The sequence below is a fragment of the Oncorhynchus gorbuscha genome, linkage group LG22 (assembly GCF_021184085.1).
Source record: "Oncorhynchus gorbuscha isolate QuinsamMale2020 ecotype Even-year linkage group LG22, OgorEven_v1.0, whole genome shotgun sequence".
NCBI classification, from domain to species: Eukaryota; Metazoa; Chordata; class Actinopteri; order Salmoniformes; family Salmonidae; genus Oncorhynchus; species Oncorhynchus gorbuscha.
In genome coordinates this window covers 32,727,315-32,749,225 of record NC_060194.1, presented here as the reverse complement: position 1 = coordinate 32,749,225, position 21,911 = coordinate 32,727,315, and the positions used below count along the sequence as shown (strand labels likewise).

The 21,911-nt window shown below is 42.9% G+C and overlaps 1 protein-coding gene across 1 annotated transcript; it reads right to left on the bottom strand.

Annotated features, from left to right (window-relative positions):
- Positions 1-594: 594 nt before the first annotated feature.
- Positions 595-17,120, bottom strand: LOC124009157 (calsequestrin-1-like). The gene is made up of 11 exons (XM_046320683.1): positions 16,736-17,120; positions 8,982-9,075; positions 8,172-8,272; positions 7,897-8,008; positions 4,338-4,411; positions 4,104-4,234; positions 3,386-3,431; positions 2,332-2,386; positions 2,107-2,207; positions 1,902-1,976; positions 595-1,529 (listed from the first exon to the last, which is right to left on the bottom strand). Exons 1-11 carry the CDS (start codon positions 16,970-16,972, stop codon positions 1,374-1,376), a joined length of 1,182 nt encoding a protein of 393 aa, XP_046176639.1. The 5' UTR covers positions 16,973-17,120; the 3' UTR covers positions 595-1,373.
- Positions 17,121-21,911: the final 4,791 nt, after the last annotated feature.

The following is a 21,911-nucleotide window of genomic DNA, read 5'->3' as shown; positions in this document are numbered from 1 at the left end:
GTTAGCAGTGTGGTTAAGGTTAGGTTTAAAATCACATTTTAAGAAGATAAATTGTAGAAATGGGCGGGGTTTAGTATTTGGTGGCTGTGCTAACTAGTGACGACCACACGTACGCTTAGCGTCTTGTGCCAAATACATTCTATTTCTTCCGGGGAAAGCGTGGTGCGTAATATGGTAATATCTCATTATGTAATATGGGGTAAAATAACATAATTCTAACAGTGAGAGATAATTGTTGTTATTATCTTATCTGAGTTTTATGGTACACACACACACAATATTGTACAACTAACTAAATCCTATTTTCCCGAAATCCTAAACCTAACCCATACTCTTACCCCAACCATAACCTTAACCCATAAACCTAACTCTAAAATGAACCCTGGCTCCTAACCCCTAACATAATTCTAACACTAATTCTAACCTTAACCCTAAACCCTAGAAATAGCATTTGACCTTGTGGGAACTAACAAAATGTCCCCAGTTGGTCAAATGTATGTTTGTTTACTATTCTTGTGGGGACTTCTGGTCCCCACGAGAATAGTTAAATATGTCCACACACACACAATAATCCAGATCAAAGTCGTTTTCAAATCTTTTTCCAAGCTGTCATTTATTTTAAGCCTTTACAGTATGTTTAAGTTTTCTTGTTTAAAAAAAAATGAATACTGTTGTTATATTTCTTTGTCAGTAGAAAACATCCATGTGATTTACAGCACATTTCAGTGCACAAGAAGAAAAAAAAGCTTACCAACTAAAGTTACAATAATTCAACAGAGTAGGTTGGTATGACCCATGACCTGTATGTAGGAAAAGCCTGCTTGCACCCTTGGATTTGACATGTTAGGAGAGGGGTGAACATTTAATCTAGAGAAAATAAAACAAAAATAAAATACATTCAGACGACAAGTTTACAGATGGACTCAGACTTAAAATGCATCAACAAAGTAACCCCTCTATTTGTTTGAAATATAAAAATCAGAAGCATCAGGTGTTTTAAGATTTAGTGCTAATGAATATCCAATAGTTGTATTTTGAAAGTATTATTTTCACAATTTATTTTTTGTGTCCTTTTCATATTGTATGGATGGCAAAGTTACAGGTGTGGTGTGAATAAAAAAATGGGGCTCTGAGAAAGTATTGTCTTTTATGGATTCAAAGCAAAGTGAAAAAAATGAAACAATATTTTGACAAGATGCTCTGAGCAAGGATGTTGAAAACATGAGGATGTCCATATGAGCGGACATATTTAACTTAATGAAGTGTTACAACAGAGGACAAGGACAAGTTGAGGAAGGGGATGATGTGATTGGACAATTCTATTATATTGGCCAGATTTAGACATAGGCCAGTGAAATGATGAGATAAACAATTTACTCATCATCATCATCATCGTCTTCATCATCATTGTCGTCATCATCGTCATCTGGATCAATTTCATCTGAAAGAACATCTTCAATCCATTCCTCAAGCTCATCTGCGCTTGGTAGGTCGTCATCATTGTCGATCTTCATCCATACACTGTCAGCCTATAGAGAGACAAAAAGCAATTCAGTGCCAAAGATAAGACTATTGAATGTTTTTTAATGCCAGTGTAAACATAGAAATATAATTAATAGAACGGGTGTCCCCATTCAAGTCAGTGAAAGCATAATGGGTGCACTGCCGGCCATTGCGAGTGTACCCATAGCAGCAAAGCAGGAAATGTACCCATCAATCTGTGCTGTAATTTGTTGAATCTACTGAACAACACATTGACATTACAAAAAAATACATTCAGAGTGTACGCATGAGTTTACCAGTTAAATTGCCAGCGTTAGAGGTTCAAAGCCTGTTCTATTCATTCTATTTCAATGTGTAGAACCTCATGACTCCTCATACATGACAGAAACATTACTCACATCTTCAACATCCACAACACCAATCTGGGGAGAGCCCAGGTCAATTCCAAAGGTCTTCTCCCAGTATGGGACAAGCTAAAGAGGATGGATAATATTCCAGGAAGAAATCAACAGCAATCAGAATCTCATATCACTATCCCCCATATTTCATGTGGGAAATTGGATAGATGGATTATATTGTATTGATAAGTGACCATGATTTTACCAGCGGGAAGTCATCTGGATCAATCCAGACAATGCTGAGGTTGGGATTATCATTGTGCTCCTCTGCTACTTCCTTTAGGATTTCCAGGAACTCAAAACCATCTTGGAAGTCAAAGGTCAAGTGTCAAATGTACATAAAGCCTTACGAAAGCCCTCTTGCTGACAATGGTTCCCTCCACCCCCACCCAGCCCTATTGACTCATTAGCCTCCCCTTTGGTTCTGTACCTGGATCATCCTCTTCTGCAAATGCAATGATGTGCTCACCATCGATGTCATCCTCCTAAGAAAAGACAGACTCCTTAAACGTACTAACACCAGGTAAGAAAACTGGGATGGGGAATATGGACTTACCTACAAGTCTATTTCCATTCTTGTTTGCACATTTAGGCCACATAAATACACTGAACAAAAATATAAGCACAACATGTAAAATGTTGGTCCCATGTTTCATGAGCTGAAAAAAAATCCCAGAAATGTTTCATACGCACAAAAAGCGTATTTCTCTCAAATGTTGTGCACAAATTTGTCCACATCCCTATTAGTGATAATTTATTCTTTGCCAAGATAATCCATCCACTTGACAGATGTGGCATATCATGAAGCTGATTAAACAACATGATCATTACACAGTTGCACCTTGAGCTGAGGACAATAAAAGGTCACTTTAGAATGTGCAGTTTTGTCACACAAAACAATGCCACAGATGGCTCAAGTTCTGAGGGAGCATGCAATTGGCATGCTGACTGCAGGAATATCCACCAGAGCTGTTTCCAGAGAATGTAATGTTAATTTATCTAACATACATTGCCTCCAAAGTCGTTTTAGAGAATTTGGCACTACGTCCAACCGGCCTCAAAACTGCAGACCACGTGTAACCACGCCAGCCCAGGAGCTCCACATCTGGCTTGTCTGTAATAAAGCTCTTTTGTGGGGAAAAACATATTGTGATTGGCTGAGCATGGCTCCCTATGCCATTCGAGGCCGCCCCATGGCTGCACCCCTATCCAGTCATGTGAAATACATAGATTAGGGCCTAATTTATTTATTTCAATTGACTGATTTCCTTATATGAACTGGAACTCAGTAAAATCTTTGAAATTGTTCCATGTTACATTTATATTTTTGTTCAGCATGTTGCATTTATATTTTTGTTCAGCATATTGCATTTACATTTTTGTTCAGTATTCTTGATAAAAATTGGGGAGGCATGCTTACTAAGAAGACATCATCCATTTTGTTTTGTAGGGTGATTTTTATGGTAATAGTTGGTATAGCTTACCCAGATCTCATACATGTTATCAGGCTCCATCTTCCTCAGGGTTGGTCTATAAAGAAATAGGACGTCAGATATTTATTTATTGTTCATTGAGCAAGGTTACACTTTTTAAACTTTGTGTCTTACTTTAATGGGAATAGTCAGTTAAGAGTAATTAACACAATACTTAGCATATTTATATGTTTTCCCTTTCTGTAATACACATGACTTCCAGAGACCTATTTGCAACACTCATTTTCGTACGGGTTGATGGTCACTAGACTTGTTACTGACTGTTATGGATTGTTCTCATATCGTTTGATAGGGATTGACGCCGCAGTTACTCAAGGTACAAGGAACAAGGACACACTGATTAGTATTGTATTGATGACATTAGGAACACTCTGTGATTCTGTAGCAGAAAAGTTACTGTGTTTTGTTTTGACTTTGTACAAGCCTCTTGGGCTGATGTTTAGAGAACATTTAGTACTGTTTGATTAGAATGTAAAGGGGCCCGTCTCCAACAGTCCCGATTATACATTTTTTCTGGAGGTGTCTCCCTGTTGCAACTGTTGATTTTGATTGATATTATCAACGACTGCCCTCCTTTTGGTTCACCTGAAAATTCCCTTTACACCTAGTTATAGGGTTTTTACAAGTCAAATCACAAAGCCAGGAAAGAACACCTCACCCATCTCATTATGTATATCGCCATTCTGACCACTGTGGCCATGAATCTCACCTGTCGTGATCCTCGATGTACTCGACAAGCTCCTCCTCTGTGTAGGGCTTTCCGGGGATAACTATGGGTTCATCTATAAAGGGTTCATAGAAGTCCACCTCATTCACCTTCAGGCCCAGATCCTTGGCAACCTGGAATACAGAGGATTGAATTGAAGGAACAATGGGATACTTTTAAAGGAGAGTAGAGCTCCAGTGTAGGAGGATGTAGTTGCTAGTGGGTACGGTTCTTCACCTTGGGAGTGAATGTAGCGAAGAACTTGATGTGTGGATGGAACTCCTCAGCCGCGTCCACATAGGCCAAATAATCTGAAATGTTACAGGCATTTGTTAAGACCTTAGTCAAATCTAGATTTTTTTGTTGACAAATACACTGTTAATACACTGTTTTATCCATAAAATGTACACAACTTATAATATACAGTAAAAACACAGAAATAAAATGTTTTAAATAAACTGGGATATGCTTAACACCCCGGCAGTCCTACAATCTGAGCTATATGCCCTCAATCTCACACAAATCATCAAAGAACCCACCAGGTACAACCCTAAATCTGTAAACAAGGGCACCCTCATAGACGTTATCCTGACCAACTGGCCCTCCAAATACACCTCTGCTGTCTTCAACCAGGATCTCAGCAATCACTGCCTCATTGCCTGTATCCGTTACAGGTCCACAGTCAAACGACCACCCTTCATCACTGTCAAACGCTCCCTAAAACACTTCTGCGAGCAGGCCTTTCTAATCGACCTGGCCCGGGTATACTGGAAGGATATTGACCTCATCCCGTCAGTTGATGATGCCTGGTCATTCTTTAAAAGTAACTTCCTCACCATCTTAGATAAGCATGCTCCGTTCAAAAATTGCAGAACTGTTATGCAGGTGAGTGAGGACCCAAAAGCGATATAACAGAAACAGAGTCTTTTAATGTCCAAACAGGGAAAACATAAATCCTCAATCTTTACAGGAGATGTCCAAACAGGGAAAACATAAATCCTCAATCTTAACAGGAGAGTCCCCCTTCAAGTAGTTGAGGAGAATTGCAGGGCTAGCGGCAACAGACTGCAGGTCCCTTCGGGTAGGCGCGGGCCGTAGAGGATAGAGACACCTGCTCACACGCAGTATCTGATGAAGAGGCAGATTACAACAGGACGGAACAAGGGCAAAGCAAACAAGAATCCGACAAGGACAGAAGCAGAAACAGAGAGAGAAATAGAGACTTAATCAGAGGGCAAAAGAGGGAACAGGTGTGAGAGAGTAAACGAGGTCGTTAGGAGAATGAGGCACAGCAGGGGGCAGGAACAGAACGATAGAGAGAGAGATAGAGAGAGAGAAAGTAACCTAATACGACCAGCAGGGGGAAACGAAGAGAAGAGAAAGCACAGGGACAAGACATGACAATACATGACAGAACAGATATAGCCCTTGGTTCACTCCAGACCTGACTGTCCTCGACCAGCACAAAAACATCCTCTGGCGGACTGCAATAGCATCGAAGAGTCCCCAGAATATGCAACTGTTCAGGGAAGTCAGGAACCAATACACGCAGTCAGTCAGGAAAGCAAAGGCCAGCTTCTTCAAGCAGAAATTTGCATCCTATAGCTCTAACTCCAAAAAGTTCTGGGACACTGTAAAGTCCATGGAGAACAAGAGCACCTCCTCCCAGCTGCCCACTGCACTGAGGCTAGGTAACACGGTCACCACCGATAAATCCATGATAATCGAAAACTTCAACAATCATTTCTCAATGGCTGGCCATGCCTTCCTCCTGGCTACTCCAACCCCGGCCAACAGCTCCGCCCCCCTTCCCCCCGCAGCTACTCGCCCAAGCCTCCCCAGCTTCTCCTTTACCCAAATCCAGATAGCAGATGTTCTGAAAGAGCTGCAAAACCTGGACCCGTACAAATCAGCTGGGCTTGATAATCTGGACCCTCTATTTCTGAAACTATCCGTCGCCATTGTCGCAACCCCTATTATCAGCCTGTTCAACCTCTCTTTCATATCGTCTGAGATCCCCAAGGATTGGAAAGCTGACACAGTCCGCAGTCATCTCCCTCTTCAAAGGGGGAGACACCCTGGACCCAAACTGTTACAGACCTATATCCATCCTGCCCTGCCTATCTAAGGTCTTCGAAAACCAAGTCAACAAACAGATCACTGACCATCTCGAATCCCACCGTACCTTCTCCACTGTGCAATCTGGTTTCCGAGCCGGTCATGGGTGCACCTCAGCCACGCTCAAGGTACTAAACAATATCATAACCGCCATCGATGAAAGACATTACTGTGCAGCCTTCTTCATCGACCTGGCCAAGGCTTTCGACTCTGTCAATCACCATATTCTTATCGGCAGACTCAGTAGCCTCGGTTTTTCTAATGACTGCCTTGCCTGGTTAACCAACTACTTTGCAGACAGAGTTCAGTGTGTCAAATCGGAGGGCATGTTGTCCGGTCCTCTGGCAGGCTCTATGGGGGTGCCACAGGGTTCAATTCTCGGGCCGACTCTTTTCTCTGTATATATCAATGATGCTGCGGGCGATTATCTGATCCACCTCTATGCAGACGACACCATTCTGTATACTTCTGGCCCTTCCTTGGACACTGTGCTATCTAACCTCCAAACGAGCTTCAATGCCATACAACACTCCTTCTGTGGCCTCCAACTGCTCTTATTAAACGCTAGTAAAACCAAATGCATGCTTTTCAACCGTTCGCTGCCTGCACCCGCATGCCTGACTAGCATCACCACCCTGGATGGTTCCGGCCTAGAATATGTGGACATCTATAAGTACCTAGGTGTCTGGCTAGACTGTAATCTCTCCTTCCAGACTCATATCAAACATCTCCAATCTAAAATCAAATCTAGAGTCGGCTTTCTATTCCGCAACAAAGCCTCCTTCACTCACGCCTCCAAACTTACCCTAGTAAAACTGACTATCCTACCGATCCTTGACTTCGGCGATGTCATCTACAAAATAGCTTCCAATACTCTACTCAGCAAACTGGATGCAGTTTATCACAGTGCCATCTGTTTTGTTACTAAAGCACCTTTTACCACCCACCACTGCGACCTGTATGCTCTAGTCGGCTGGCCCTCGCTACATATACAGACCCACTGGCTCCAGGTCATCTACAAGTCCATGCTAGGTAAAGCTCTGCCTTATCTCAGTTCACTGGTCACGAGGTCAACACCCACCCGTAGTACGCGCTCCAGCAAGTGTATCTCACTGATCATCCCTAAAGCCAACACCTCATTTGGCCGCCTTTCCTTCCAGTTCTCTGCTGCCTGTGACTGGAACGAATTGCAAAAATCGCTGAAGTTGGAGACTTATTCCCTCACCAACTTCAAACATCTGCTTTCTGAGCAGCTAACCGATCACTGCAGCTGTACATAGTCCATCGGTAAATAGCCCACCCAATTTACCTACCTTATCCCCATACTGTTTTTATTTGTACTTTTCTGCTCTTTTGCACACCAGTATCTCTACCTGTACATGACCATCTGATCATTTATCACTCCAGTGTTAATCTGCAAAATTGTAATTATTCGCCTACCTCCTCATGCCTTTTGCACACAATGTATATAGACTATTTTTTTCTTTTTTTCTACTGTGTTATTGACTTGTTTATTGTTTACTCCATGTGTAAACTCTGTGTTGTTGTCTGTTCACACTGCTATGCTTTATCTTGGCCAGGTCGCAGTTGTAAATGAGAACTTGTTCTCAACTAGCCTACCTGGTTAAATAAAGGTGAAATAAAATAAATAAATAAATAATACATTATATATTCTTACGTTCAGACTTTTCACTCTTAAAGTAGCCAACCAGTTTGATATCCTCCTCAATGTTATGGAAACCTTTAACCTCCGGATCGTTCTCAATGATCTCAACTGGGTCTTCAAGAACCTTGAACAGAGTAAAAGAAGGATGGATGGAGAGAGGAAGATCATGGTGTGGGAAAAGAGAATGAAACAGTACAGAATATATTATGAGTGGATAAATAGTCTGTTTCCTACAAATTGCAGCCAGGTAAAAGAGAGCATAAATAGATTACATTACTCTCACATACATCATAGACGAACTCCACAATTGTGTCTGCAGCAAGCTCCCCATCGTACTCAATGATCTCGTTCTCGGTGAAAATGTAGATGCTGTCGGCCTCCTCAAGTCCTGAGGAGACAACAGAATTTCAACTCGGGGCTTACATATCCAGTCATACCCGGAAATCCACTAGAGGTCAGGCTTGCTCATAGGTTGCCTTAGCACAGTAACACAAGATGTCCATCTCAAAAGTGTAGTGGCTTCTCCTTGTTTCCTTTACTTCATCATCACTGAGGTGAGATAATTAAAAAGGTGATGTCTCAGTGGGCAATGGGCGTCCAGCAGATTGCTTTCTCCTATAATATATTTCCTAATTCTGGGAGAGTGTAAGTCTCAGTGACCCCCTCCTTCAAAATAACCTTGAAAAACAGTACTCCGCAAAACTGTCATCTTAAGAGTGAGGTATCTTAGTCAGCAGCCTGTCGAAGTGTGACCCGCACAGCAGCTCGTGCACATAAACAAGTAGAAATGGGAAATAGTGTTCTGCAGCGCTCTCCACAGGGGAAATTATCTACATTGATAGTTGCAGAGGAAGGAGGCAAGACAAGGAGAGGAATCCACGTATGACTATTGAGATGCATCCATTGAGACCGGTCAAGCAGTTTACTCCACTGAGCACATACCTGGTCAGTGGTGATGTCTAGATTAGATTGTGACACTTTGACAAATGGATCATGTTTAAAGATGGTGACAATTTCACCATAACTGGCCTCAGAACTATAAATAATCCTGTGAATCTTGAATATCTGTAATAGTGTCTATTTCTGTGCGTATTTACCTAGTTTCTGAGCAACAACACTGCCCTTCTTCTCATCAACAAGGCCAAATCCAATATCCTCATCGTCAAGGTCATCAAGTACCTGAGCTGCAAGCTGTGAAAAAAACAACACTTTCACATAACTGAAAACACAGTAGCAGCCTTATGCCTAAGCAGGAATATCTTCTGCATGTACGAAGAACTTATAAGGACGTTTGGGGAGTTTGTTTTTAAGTTTATTTATGAGTATTCTGTAAGGAAATTGATGTGCATTCACTTCACCCTCAGCTTTGTGGGTTTGCTGGAGGGACAGGTGTCATTCTCAGTGCACTGTGTACGCACTAAAGCAAACAGAAATGTTGTTGTTTTATTTCACACATTTTCATTCAGTTCCTCCACCATAAAACCCTGGGACTCAGAGCGCTGTCCATGCACTTTCTAAATCTGTGTGAAACTTGACCCTTATAACTGACAACCGGCTCAACCGACGATGTCACCACATCCATGGCCTGCTTATGGAGGGGGTGGGATAACAGTTCTGCTGACTGCGTTGGGGTAACTGGGTGCTTGGATAGCAACAGGTGCAACCCTGCTTTCACATATCTCTTCTAGCACTTCATCAAGGAGGTGCAGGCACCCAAACATACATACACAGAGACACACAAACTGACATGAAGGATAAGTTATCAGTGCTTCTGTGCAGTTAATTTTATTGCATAGCAAAATCCCATAACCAGGCTGTCATGTTCCACACCATGGCAATGATGATAGCTGGCACTGATGGTAGGCCTAAAGATCCTAGCCAGAAACCGCAGGATGCAAGCACTAGTGGCCCCTGCTTTATGTCTTGGTGTGCAGTTTGATATTATGTACCTTTTGGGGGAATGTTTATTTGTGATTAACTGTAAAACAGCGGCCCAAATGTCCGAGGTGAATTATTATACTGTATTATAATAGCAGGCTGTCCCAGGAAAGCTGATTTTTAGCTAAAGTCCCCACTATTTACTTGTCAGATTAATAGGTTTTTCCTCGTAGACACTTCCCACTGTGTACAAACTGGTTTAAACTAATTTTTTTCCATGTCATTTCAACAACAAAAATGTCAATCTGATGACGTTGAATCAACGTGGAAAATTGCATGAATTTAGGAACTTTTTGTATTTTTTTTCACCCAATCTAAATTCAATGACATGGTTTGACTTTTTGGTGTTTTCACTTTGAATTCATGTTAGTTGACAACTCAATCAAATATGAATCAAAACTACACGCTGAACTGACGTCTGTGCACAGTGAGTTATGTGTCCATATTTGTCATGTGGGGAGTGGTATTCATATGAAGAGGTTCTAATGGGGTCAGGGTCTAGATCGGCCTGTTAAATAGATTGAGGGCTAAACTCAGCTAAAGGCTTTTAGCCAAACAGACTACTACAGCTATATAAGGTTGCTGTTTGGGGGCAAGTGTTGTGAAGCGGGCAGGTTTGTTGCCTGAGTGCAAGGGGAGAGTTCGCTTCGTGACAAATCAGGGAAGGGAGGAGGGAGGAGCACATACTGTACATCTAAATGAGATGACATGCTATCCTCATCTATCTCATTGCCTGACCTAGATTATACCATAGAAATAGAATGAATAGAATGGGTGTCCATTCAAGTCGATGATGGCATAATGGGTGGACTGGCATCAATTCATGAGATAGCCCACTGCAAAGGACATGAGGCTCAGCCTTTCATAAATATGTGGGACTGGCTCATAAACGATATGTAAAATCTTATATGGACAGTGTTGTATAACAGTCTCATCGGTTGTTCCCTACAAATGCTGTTTTGAATTCAAAATAAATTCTACCTACACACTGAAGAAGGCTGCAAAGCCGGAACGTCTGTGTACGCTATCCCTGATGTAGTGAATTTTTTCTCTCAAAACGAAGTACGTTTTATGAGACATCTTTTTGAGTGCAGACCCATTACACCTTTTGTTTGTCCTAATTTACAGTTTTTTTTTACCAAGCTTCTGGGAGAGCGCGATGGTTCTCTTTTGATTAGCCATTGAGAGTGTACCCATAGCAGCAAAGCAGGAAGAAAAAGCAGGAAGTGTACCCATCAATCTGTGCTATGATTTGTTGAATCAACTCAACTGACACTACAAAAAAATGAATTCCATTCCATGAGCCACATCAGTTAGCATCATTTGAATGCAGTGGAGGCTCCTCAGATGAAGAAGGGGATCCTCCTCACTGAATTTCATAAAAATTGTGAAAAGTTAACATTTTTAGATAAAACCATATGCATGTCACCAAATAATTGATTAAACACACTGTTTTGCAATTAAGGTCTACAGTAGCCTCAACAGTACTCTCTGGGGTAGCTCCATGGTTGTCACGCCCTGGTCTAAGTATTTTGTGTTTTTCTTCATGTATTGGGTCAGGCCAGGGTGTGGCATGGAGTTTTTGTATTGTGGTGTGTTTTGTTTTGGGGTTTTGGTGTGTATGTATTTGGGATTGTAGCTAGTGGGGTTATCTAGCAAAGTCTATGGCTGTCTGGAGTGGTTCTCAATCAGAGGCAGGTGCTTATCGTTGTCTCTGATTGGGAACCATATTTAGGCAGCCATATTCTTTGAGTTTGTCGTGGGTGATTGTCCTGAGTGTCTTGATGTCCTTGTGCTGTGGTAGTTGACACAAGTATAGGCTGTTTTCGGTTTTCACTACGTTTTGTTGAGTTTGTGTTTACGGTGTTTAAATAAACATGGATCGCAATCGACACACTGCGGCTTGGTCCGACTCTCCTTCACCATATGAAAACCGTGACAATGGTGTAGCTGGAGGAGAACTAGTTTCCTTCCTCCTCTGGGTACATTGACCTCAATACAAAACCTAGGAGGTTCATGGTTCTCACCATCTTCCATAGACTTACACAGTAATTATGACAACATTCAGAGGACGTCCTCCAACATTTCAGAGTTCTTGCAGCATGAACTGACATGTTGTCCACCCAATCAAATGATCAGAGAACGAATCTGAAAGCATAAGCTACAGCTAGCTAGCACTGCAGTGCATAAAATGGGATGAGTAGGTGACTCAATTAGAGAGAGACAATAGTTGAACAGTTTTGAATAAATAAATATTCAAAATGAAGGAGACACGAGATAGAGAGAGAGCTAGCTATATCTTGTTGTATACATTTTTCCACTTCAAGATGCACTATGTAGAAGTCACTCTGCCATTTCCTTTCTTGCTAAAATTCTAATAGTTCACTTAATTTCAGTTTGTAACAAAACAAGTGTAGTGTAGAGAATCATTGTACCATCTAAACCGCTGTGAAATAGTTAGCTAGCTAGCTAGTTTAGCCTACTGAGACACACGGCTCAAACAGAGGGATGCTATGTTAACTAGCTATGGCTTTCCAACACTGGAACTCTTCCAAGTCAAGGTAAACTTTTGGTTTTATTAATCTATTCCCACAGGGGCCTGTATCGCTTGCTGTACACTGTACTGCATGATTGTATCGGGTTTACTAACACGTTAGTTTTAGTAGCTATGGTGACAATGATGTAGGCCAGCATTTCCCAAACTCAGTCCCTGGGAGCCCAAGGGTTGCATGTGTTTTTTTCCCTAGCACTGCACAGCTGATTCAAATAACCAAAGCTTGATGATTAGTTGATTATTTGAATCAACTGTGTAGTGCTAGAGCAAAAACCAAAACGTGCACCCCTTGGGGTCCCAAGGACTGAGTTTGGGAAACCCTGATGTAAGCTGTGTGTAGCGATTATGGTATGAAGGTTTGGCTTGGAAAGTTTTTTTTTGCCTGGTCACAGAATAGCGTGTAGCTGCGAGAAGGAATTATACAATGAGCAAAGAGATCATGCTGTTTGTATGTGGCTGTTATGAAAGTGAGCTGTGGTTGGGGGGGATCATGGGTGTATTCATTTAGCCGATTCTGTAAAAATGAATCTTAAATGGAAGCAAACGAAACAGAGTGTTGATAAACATACCTGAACTTGTCCAATAGAAACTCTTGTTTGCAACTGTTTGGACTAATGATTACACCCTAGATCAGCTAGATGCAGGCAAGAGTGTGCAAGGTGGTATTGAATAGGCACACAATGTGTTTACTTAAGTCCGATTTGGATATATTTGGCAGTTTTTGCTGCATAACATGTAGAAGTTGTCCCTTTTCAGGTTGAGAAGAAGTGATTAGTTAGAATAGAAGCTGATTAGAATAGCTAGCTTATATAAATCGTTTATGGTTGTCAATTTGTTTTTTTAATTGTAACTCTTTACCACATCTATTGCGAGTGTACACATCAGTTTACCAGTCAAATTGCCAGGGTTAGAGGTTCCAAGCCTGTTCTATTCATTCTATGTAATATACTCTCTCTCTCTCTCTCTTTCTCTGCAATAGACCAAAACAGAGTGCAGAGTGCACATTCATTTCACATAATGTCATGGCACTACTACCTTTCAAATAGCAACACAGCACTTTAGGATACACAAACATCCACAACAGCAGCACTTGATAAATATAGACCCAGAGCCACACCAACCAAGGACTATTTTGGCAAGGTGCTGGTGACGCTCAAGTCACTAGGATCCGCTGACAGGTACAGTACTGCAGCCGTCTGTCAGTCATCCCAGTCCAGTCAGCCGACACCGCAGTACTGGGGCCTGAACCTCCTGGTCTAGGCCTCGATGTCCCATAACATACAGAGGAGGGGGCAGGCAAGCATTCTCAGATGATGATTAATATATCATTAATCAAAACACCCTGCTGAGTAGACATATGTCTCTCACACACACGGACTTACATACATGCACACATGTCGGACCTACATACATACATACATACATGCACACACGCAAGTAGATGTGTTTGTTTCCTGAAGCGTTTGTTTCCAACCTGGGAACCTGGTCATGGCAAAATTCTACAGTAGACTTTGGTATATTTGTTTGCTATTCGTTTCCCAGGTGATTAAATGAGTTAAAGTAAACCATACAACTCCTTAAGAGGCACCAGTCCCAAAATAGCCCTTCAGGCTTTCAGAGCTGTGTTGTGTTTCTCTTCAGGGAATCCTGGAAGATGTAGTCCAAAGTGGTTAAATTGTAGTCCTAAGAATTTGGGCCAGTCCTGGCAGAGCTGGATTTGAGAGGATTAGCTCATTGGCCATCTGAAGAGCATTTATATTTCTTTATAAACCACCAGTCATTCACACCCATTTGTCTTCAGTTTCAGGCCATCCAGGGGTACCTATGGGTTTCACTGCTGAATGAGATAACCTTTGTGCCTCCTGAGAGGGCTACTGATTTCACTGGAGATCAAGAACCGTTATCCCCTTTCAAGGGTGAGGAAGTGCAGGGGTTTAAGATTGAACAATGTAGTTAATTCGAAATGTAGGTTGGCACTTGCTTTGGTGCCAAAACGAATCAAAAAAGTGTCTATAAAATCACACAATGCACACATTCTTGTGATCCATATTGCTCAGATATGAGTTAATGAGGAATAGCTGCACATCTCTCACTGAACGTATGGAATTGTGTTGACAGTAGGCCTATGTGGAGTTCTCTAAGTAACATATTTACAATGGAGTGGTGTAGCCATTGAAATACAATGTACACATTTTATTTCTATGGGTGAATTATTCTTCTATGTACGGAGCTGTAGTCTGAAGCAGACCTATGGTGTAACTCTGTCAGACACTTGAAATGAGGCGATGACGCGTCTAAATGATCATGCTATGGGTGTAACCCTCTCATCAGGCTGAACGGGACTGTTCTGCAGCTGAACGTCTTGAGTGACAGGATGGAGCTTTAACCTTTGACCTTTAGCCTATCGTGAGGGGTTATTGGGATGGCATGTTGGCTGGTAGGAAGGCCAGTTGGAAATCAGGGAGAAGAAAAAGGGCAGTTGAGTGTGTGATGGATATAGCGAGGGGCGTACTTCAAAGAACAGGGTCACATAAACAGACACACACAACACACCCATGGCGACACACACATATCAACATGAACATGTGGCCATGTACACACACATGGATTTACTCCGCACACCCTATTACAATCAATACAAGAAATGTAGGACATTTCTGATAGAAGTTAGGAAGTTAGAAAAGATTATCCTTATGGATTGTAAAGTCAGATCAGTCAACGAGCTGATGACTTTGGGTCCTGCTACTTCTGTCCATGTCATGTTTGAGTCATAAATGGTTGACAGTACAGATAGCAGGTCGAACACCTGCTATCTGTACTGTCAACCATTTGCCAGGACTGGTGATGGGATCCTGTGTCCTCACGACTCAGCACTTTGCATGTGAAGAATGCTGTCTCACACCTCCTCCATGCCACAGGCACGTGACAAATGTTTTTGTCTCTCTTACGTCTCTGCACTAATTCCTGCCCCACGCCATTCCTTAAAGACAGACCCATCCCTGCCATCTCCCATTTCATCTAAGACCACAAAATCATGAGTCAGTCTTAAAACAATACACCCCAGGGATATTTCCAGCAACCCAGAGATTTCTGGAACAGCAGGTGAGTCAACACAGTACTCCTACAGTCCCCTCCAGGCACTAGCGCTTATTTAGCAATTTATAGTATCAGCTGATTATTAATTTATGTTACTATCTCATGTCTGCCTCTACCCATTTACCCCGATGACCAAATTCATTCACTAAAAAGCCTTTCAAATTCAGTAACCTGTCCAATCCATGCAATAGTCGGACCCTTGCAGCTTTTGCTTCTTATATATTGCCTTGAACATCTTAATTTAATCATTGTCTCTGTTGTGGCATGTTTCAAAGGCCACATTTGAGTTGCCTTACCCTTAACAACAACACTTAGTTACCTGTAAATACTGTCTGTATCCACGTAGCCCCTCCACATAGCCCCTTAATACACACTATCATGCCTCATCCAGTTGATTCATTATAGCAGTGATGGTGCATCCCTACCCAGGCACTGTGTGTCCCACTTCTAACTCCCAGTTACCCATCCCCTCTCCTCACACTCCTCTCAGTCCCCTGACCCAGTCCTCTCAGTCCCCTGACCCAGTCCTCTCACTACCCTGACCAAGTCCTGCCAGTCCCCTGACCCAGTCCACTCAGTCCCCTGACCCAGTCCACTCAGTCCCCTGACCCAGTCCTGTCAGTCCCCTGACCCAGTCCTCTCACTCCCCTGACCCAGTCCTCTCAGTCCCCTGACCCAGTCCTCTCAGTCCTCTGACCCAGTCCTCCCAGCCCCCTGACCCTGTCCTGCCAGTCCCCTGACCCAGTCCACTCAGTCCCCTGACCCAGTCCTGCCAGTCCCCTGACCCAGTCCTCTCAGTGCCCTGACCCAGTCCTCTCAGTCCCAAGACTCAGTCCTCCCCACAAGAGATTGGTGACACCTTAATTGGGGAGGAAAGGCTTGTGGTAATCAGTAGAACGGTATCAAATACATAAAACACATGGTTTGATGCCATTCTAGCCGCTCTGTTCCAGCCATTATTATGAGCCGTTCTCCCCTCAGCAGCCTCCACTGGTCCTCCCAGTCCCCTGACTGTCCTCCCAGTCCCCTGACTGTCCTCCCAGTCCCCTGACTGTCCTCCCAGTCCCCTGACCCAGTCATCCCAGTCCTCTTAGTACTTGACCCAGTCCTCCCAGCCCCCTGACCAAGTCCTCCAAGAACCCCTTAACCTCCTAGACCCATGACCCAGTCCTCCCACCCCCCTGACCCAGTCCTCCTAGTCCCCTGACCCAGTCCTCCCAGCCTCCTGTCCCCTGACCAAGTCCTCCTTGCCCCATGACCCACCTCCAGGGCCAGTTCCTCGATTTCAAACTGTTTCTGGGCAACGGCATCGGATCCGGGATGCTCATGGTAGTAAAGAACCATCACATCATGCGTCTTCATCACAGACTTGTAGTTCTTGGTAGTCAGCTCGATGACCCGGTCCATCCCATCGTACTCAGGGAAGTCCAAACCCTGCTCACCCCATGACAGTCCCCCGCAAGACAGAAGGACTGCCATAAGCACCCAGCTCCAATTCATGTTTCTTTGCTTATTTGGAAATTAATTGTAGTTTCAATGAGTTAAAATTTAAATATTTTCTTAAAAATGAGGAAGGACTTCCGATCCCCACCACCCAGAGCAGAGCAAGACCAACTCCTCACACGTGGAGCTGTAAACAGGGCAGAGAGAGCAAGAGGGGGTGGGCTCAATTATGGATGTAGGTGTGTGTGTGTGTGTGTGTGTGTGTGTGTGTGTGTGTGTGTGTGTGTGTGTGTGTGTGTGTGTGTGTGTGTGTGTGTGTGTGTGTGTGTGTGTGTGTGTGTTAGTTTTCATGGGTGTGTGTCTGCATCTGCGTGTTTGTGTGTTGGGTTAAAAAAAGGCGGAGTCAGAGAGGAATAACAGACTGCCCCCACCTCTCCTTCAGTGAACAAGAGGACGGTGGGAGACAGAGGCGATGGTTTCAAATAGAAAGAGCAAGAGATCGATTGACAGCCCATTGGAAAAATTAAGACAGACTAGGAATGATGGGCGGGGGGATGGGCACAGATAGTCCTGGAACACTTTCCCCTTAGTTTGGATGGACTCCGATCCTGGCGAAAAATAATAGATTTAGGATGATGAGGGGACATGTTTGGAGGGGTGCTGGTCTAGTTTACTGCTCTTAGCACTGCCCTGTGCTAGAATGTGGCACGAGGTCACACAGGGACAGGGGGACAGGGGCGAGAGATGAGAGTGACGCTTCTGGTTTGGTTTCACTAGAGTTACAGTACATAGGTCAGTTGGCCTGCCCTAGGGGATATCAGTCTTCACTCAATGATAACAGACATAGTTTTACCATTGTGAAAGCATTTTCATTTGTTTGCGCTCTGTGAATTTGTCGACTTGCAAGTGTGTGTATCTGTGTGTGTGTGTGTTACCTGTGATATAACTTTACAAATTGAAAGGAGAGAAGTGAATTATAAATAAAAGTATCCTACATGATCTCCCCCTCTGTATTCAGTGACAAGCAGTGCTAATTCCTATTTAGTCACCCCCACCCCACAGGCTCTTGTAGAGGGAAATGAGGGAGAGAGGGATGTAGAGATGGCATATGTGTACTGTAAGGGGACAAGGTGACAAGGGGAGTGTTGACTGAGATGACAAGCATATTTGGTGTCATTGATTGTAGAAAAATTGTTTGCTTAACCCATGGCCTATTGTGTTTCATTTGTCTCTGTATCGGATAGAAAGAGAGGGAGAGTGTTTAGTGAGGAGCTGTCATATTAATACTTACACAATACGACTTTTGTAAGCATTATGTATTTCAAACAACTGTGGAGTCCTATCCTATTGTGTCTTTGTGGGTGTTAGTTGTACAGGAGAAAAACAATATTTTAGCTACATGGGCCAAGTGTGGTTGATGCGTAAACTCATGCAACTGAAACGCACTGCCTACTAATTAGGCAACAGCAGCCTCTTGTGGTGTAATATGGCATGGCAGCAAATATGTGCAGTAATTTGGAGCAAATTGCTTTGATTGTTTTCATACGTTTGGCACATATACCATTGTGTTGTAAACAGAAACTGAAGACTTGGATTTAATTTAAGAACCTTTATTTTGGTCAGCAATTAACATATATTAAAAATAGTTTAACCAATTTTGAGAGAGAGATTATATATATACACACACACACAGTATACCACAAATGTGAGTACACCCCTCACATTTTTGTAAATATTTGAATATGTCTTTTCATGTGACAACACTGAAGAAATGACACTTTGCTACAATGTAAAGTAGTGAGTGTACAGCTTGTATAACAGTGTAAATTTGCTGTCCCCTCAAACTCACACAGCCATTAATATCTAAACCGCTGGCAACAAAAGTGAGTACACACCTAAGTGAAAATGTCCAAATTGGGCCCAAACTGAATATTTTGTGTGGCCACCATCATTTTCCAGCACTGCCTTAACCCTCTTGGGCATGGAGTTTACCAGAGCTTCACAGGTTGCCACTGGAGTCCTCTTCCACTCCTCCATGACAACATCACAGAGCTGGTGGATGTTAGAGACCTTGCACTCCTCCACCTTCCGTTTGAGGATGTCCCACAGATGCTCAATAGGGTTTAGGTCTGGAGACATGCTTGGCCAGTCCATCACCTTTACCCTCAGATTCTTTAGCAAGGCAGTGGTAGTCTTGGAGGTGTGTTTGGGGTCGTTATCATGTTGGAATACTGCCCCGCGGCCCAGTCTCTGAAGGGAGGGGATCATGCTCTGCTTCAGTATGTCACAGTACACGTTGGCATTCATGGTTCCCTCAATGAACTGTAGCTCCCCAGTGCCGGCAGCACTCATGCAGCCCCAGACCATGACACTTGTCTTTGTACTCCTCACCTGGTTTCCACCACACACGCTTGACACCATCTGAACCAAATAAGTTTCTTGGTCTCATCAGACCACAGGAAATGGTTCAGTAATCCATGTCCTTAGTCTGCTTGTCTTCAGCAAACTGTTTGCAGGATTTCTTGTGCATCATCTTTAGAAGAGGCTTCCTTCTGGGACGACAGCCATGCAGACCAATTTGATGCAGTGTACAGAGTATGGTCTGAGCACTGACAGGTTGACCCCCCCCCCACCCCTTCAATCTCTGCAGCAATGCTGGCAGCACTCATACGTCTATTTCCCAAAGACATCCTCTGGATATGACGCTGAGCACATGCACTCAACTTCTTTGGTCGACCATGGCGAGGCCTGTTCTGAGTGGAACCTGTCCAGTTAAACCGCTGTATGGTCTTGGCCACTGTGCTGCAGCTCAGTTTCAGGGTCTTGGCAACCTTCTTATAGCCCAGGCCATCTTTATGTAGAGCAACAATTCTTTTTTTTCAGATCCTCAGAGAGTTCTTTGCCATGAGGTGCCATGTTGAACTTCCAGTGACCACTCAGTATGAGGGAGTGTGAGAGCGATGACACCAAATTTAACACACCTGCTCCCCATTCACACCTGAGACCTTGTAACACTAACGAGTCACATGACACCGGGGAGGGAAAATGGCTAATTGGGCCCAATTTGGACATTTTCACTTAGGGGTGTACTCACTTTTGTTACCAGCGGTTTAGACGTTAATGGCTGTGTGTTGAGTTATTTTGAGGGGACAGCAAATGTACACTGTTATACAAGCTGTACACTCACTACTTTACATTGTAGCAAAGTGTCATTTCTTCAGAGTTGTCACATGAAAAGACATATTCAAATATTTACAAAAATGTGAGGGATGTACTCACTTTTGTGATATACTGTATATACACAGGACCAGTCAAAAGTTTGGGCACACCTCCTCATTCAAGGGTTTTCTTTATTTTCACTATTTTCTACATTGTAGAATAATAGTGAAGACAACAAAACTATGAAATAACACACATTTTTCTACAATGTAGAAAATAGTAAAAATATAGAAAAATCCTGGAATGAGTAGGTGTGTCCAAACTTTTGACTGGTACAATATATATATATATATATATATATATAAACAGGTGGAGCTCTGTCCCACCTTCCCTGAATGACTGTTCGCCACCAAAACTTAACAAGAACTTGCACTTGACTTGCAGATGTTGTCATAGGTGCAATGAAATGCTAATGTTTCAAGCTCCAACAATGGAACAATATCTAGCAATACAATTACAATACACCCATAATCTAAAATATATTTTTTTAAAGAACAAAAAATGTAAACATCAGAACGAGCAATATCAGAAGGAGCAAAGTTAGAATTTTAAGTATAATGTTTTTAAATTGCATTTATTTGCATCCTCATTAGCCAACCCCAATGGAATCCAAATATACAGTGCATTCGGAAAGGATTCAGATTCCTTGACTTTTTCCACATTTTGTTACATTACAGCTTTCATCTAAAAATGCTTAAATAGTTTTTTTTCCCTTAACACATTTACATAAGTATTCAGACCCTTTACGCACTACTCTGCTGAAGCACCTTTGGCAGCGATTACATTCTCCAGTCTTCTTGGGTATGACTCTACAAGCTTGGCACACCTGTATTTGGGGAGTTTCTCCCATTTTTCTCTGCAGATCCTCTCAAGCTCTGTCAGGTTGGATGGGTAGTGTCGCTGCACAGCTATTTTCAGGTCTCTCCAGATATGTTCGATCAGGTTCAAGACCGGGCTCTGGCGAGGACATTCAGATACTTGCCCCGAAGCCACACCTGCGTTGTCGCGGCTGTGTGCTTAAGGTCGTTGTCCTGTTGGAAGGTGAACCTTCGCCCCAGTCTGAGGTCCTGAGCGCTCTGGAGCAGGTTTTCATCAAGGATCTCTCTGCTCTTTTTTCTGTTAATCTTTCCCTCGATCCTGACTAGTCTCCCAGTCCCTGCTTCCGAAAAACATCCCCACAGCATGATGCTGCAACCACCATGTTTCACCATAGGGATGGTGCCAGGTTTCCTCCAAATGTTAAGCTTGGCATACAGGCTAAATAGTTCCATTTCGGTTTCTTCAGACCAGAGAATCTTGTTTCTCATGGTCTGAGAGTCCTTTAGGTGCCTATTGGCAAACTCCAAGAGTGCTGTCATGGGCCTTTTACTGAGGAGTGACTTCCGTCTGACCACCCTACCATAAAGGGCTGATTGGTGGAGTGCTGCAGAAATGTTTTTTTTTTTCCGGTCACAACTTGTAGACTTGTTTACGTGTTTACGTGCTGCTGTGAGGTTTGTTGCTAACGTTTCTTTGCTACCTGCCAACTTTACAGTTTTTACTTTTTAATTACCATTTCATTTTTTTTTTTCCCTCGCTCAAATTTTTTCATTCAACTTTTTCACCCTGGATGCTTTATCTGGACATAGTTCTTTACGACCTCCACCAGCCGAAGCTAAATAGTAACATTAACATTATGCCTTCTAACGGCAGTCGCTGTACTCATAATATACAGGAGAACGATCGGCTTATGGCGATGATAGCCATGCTGCAAGCCTAGCTTCAGACACAATCGTTA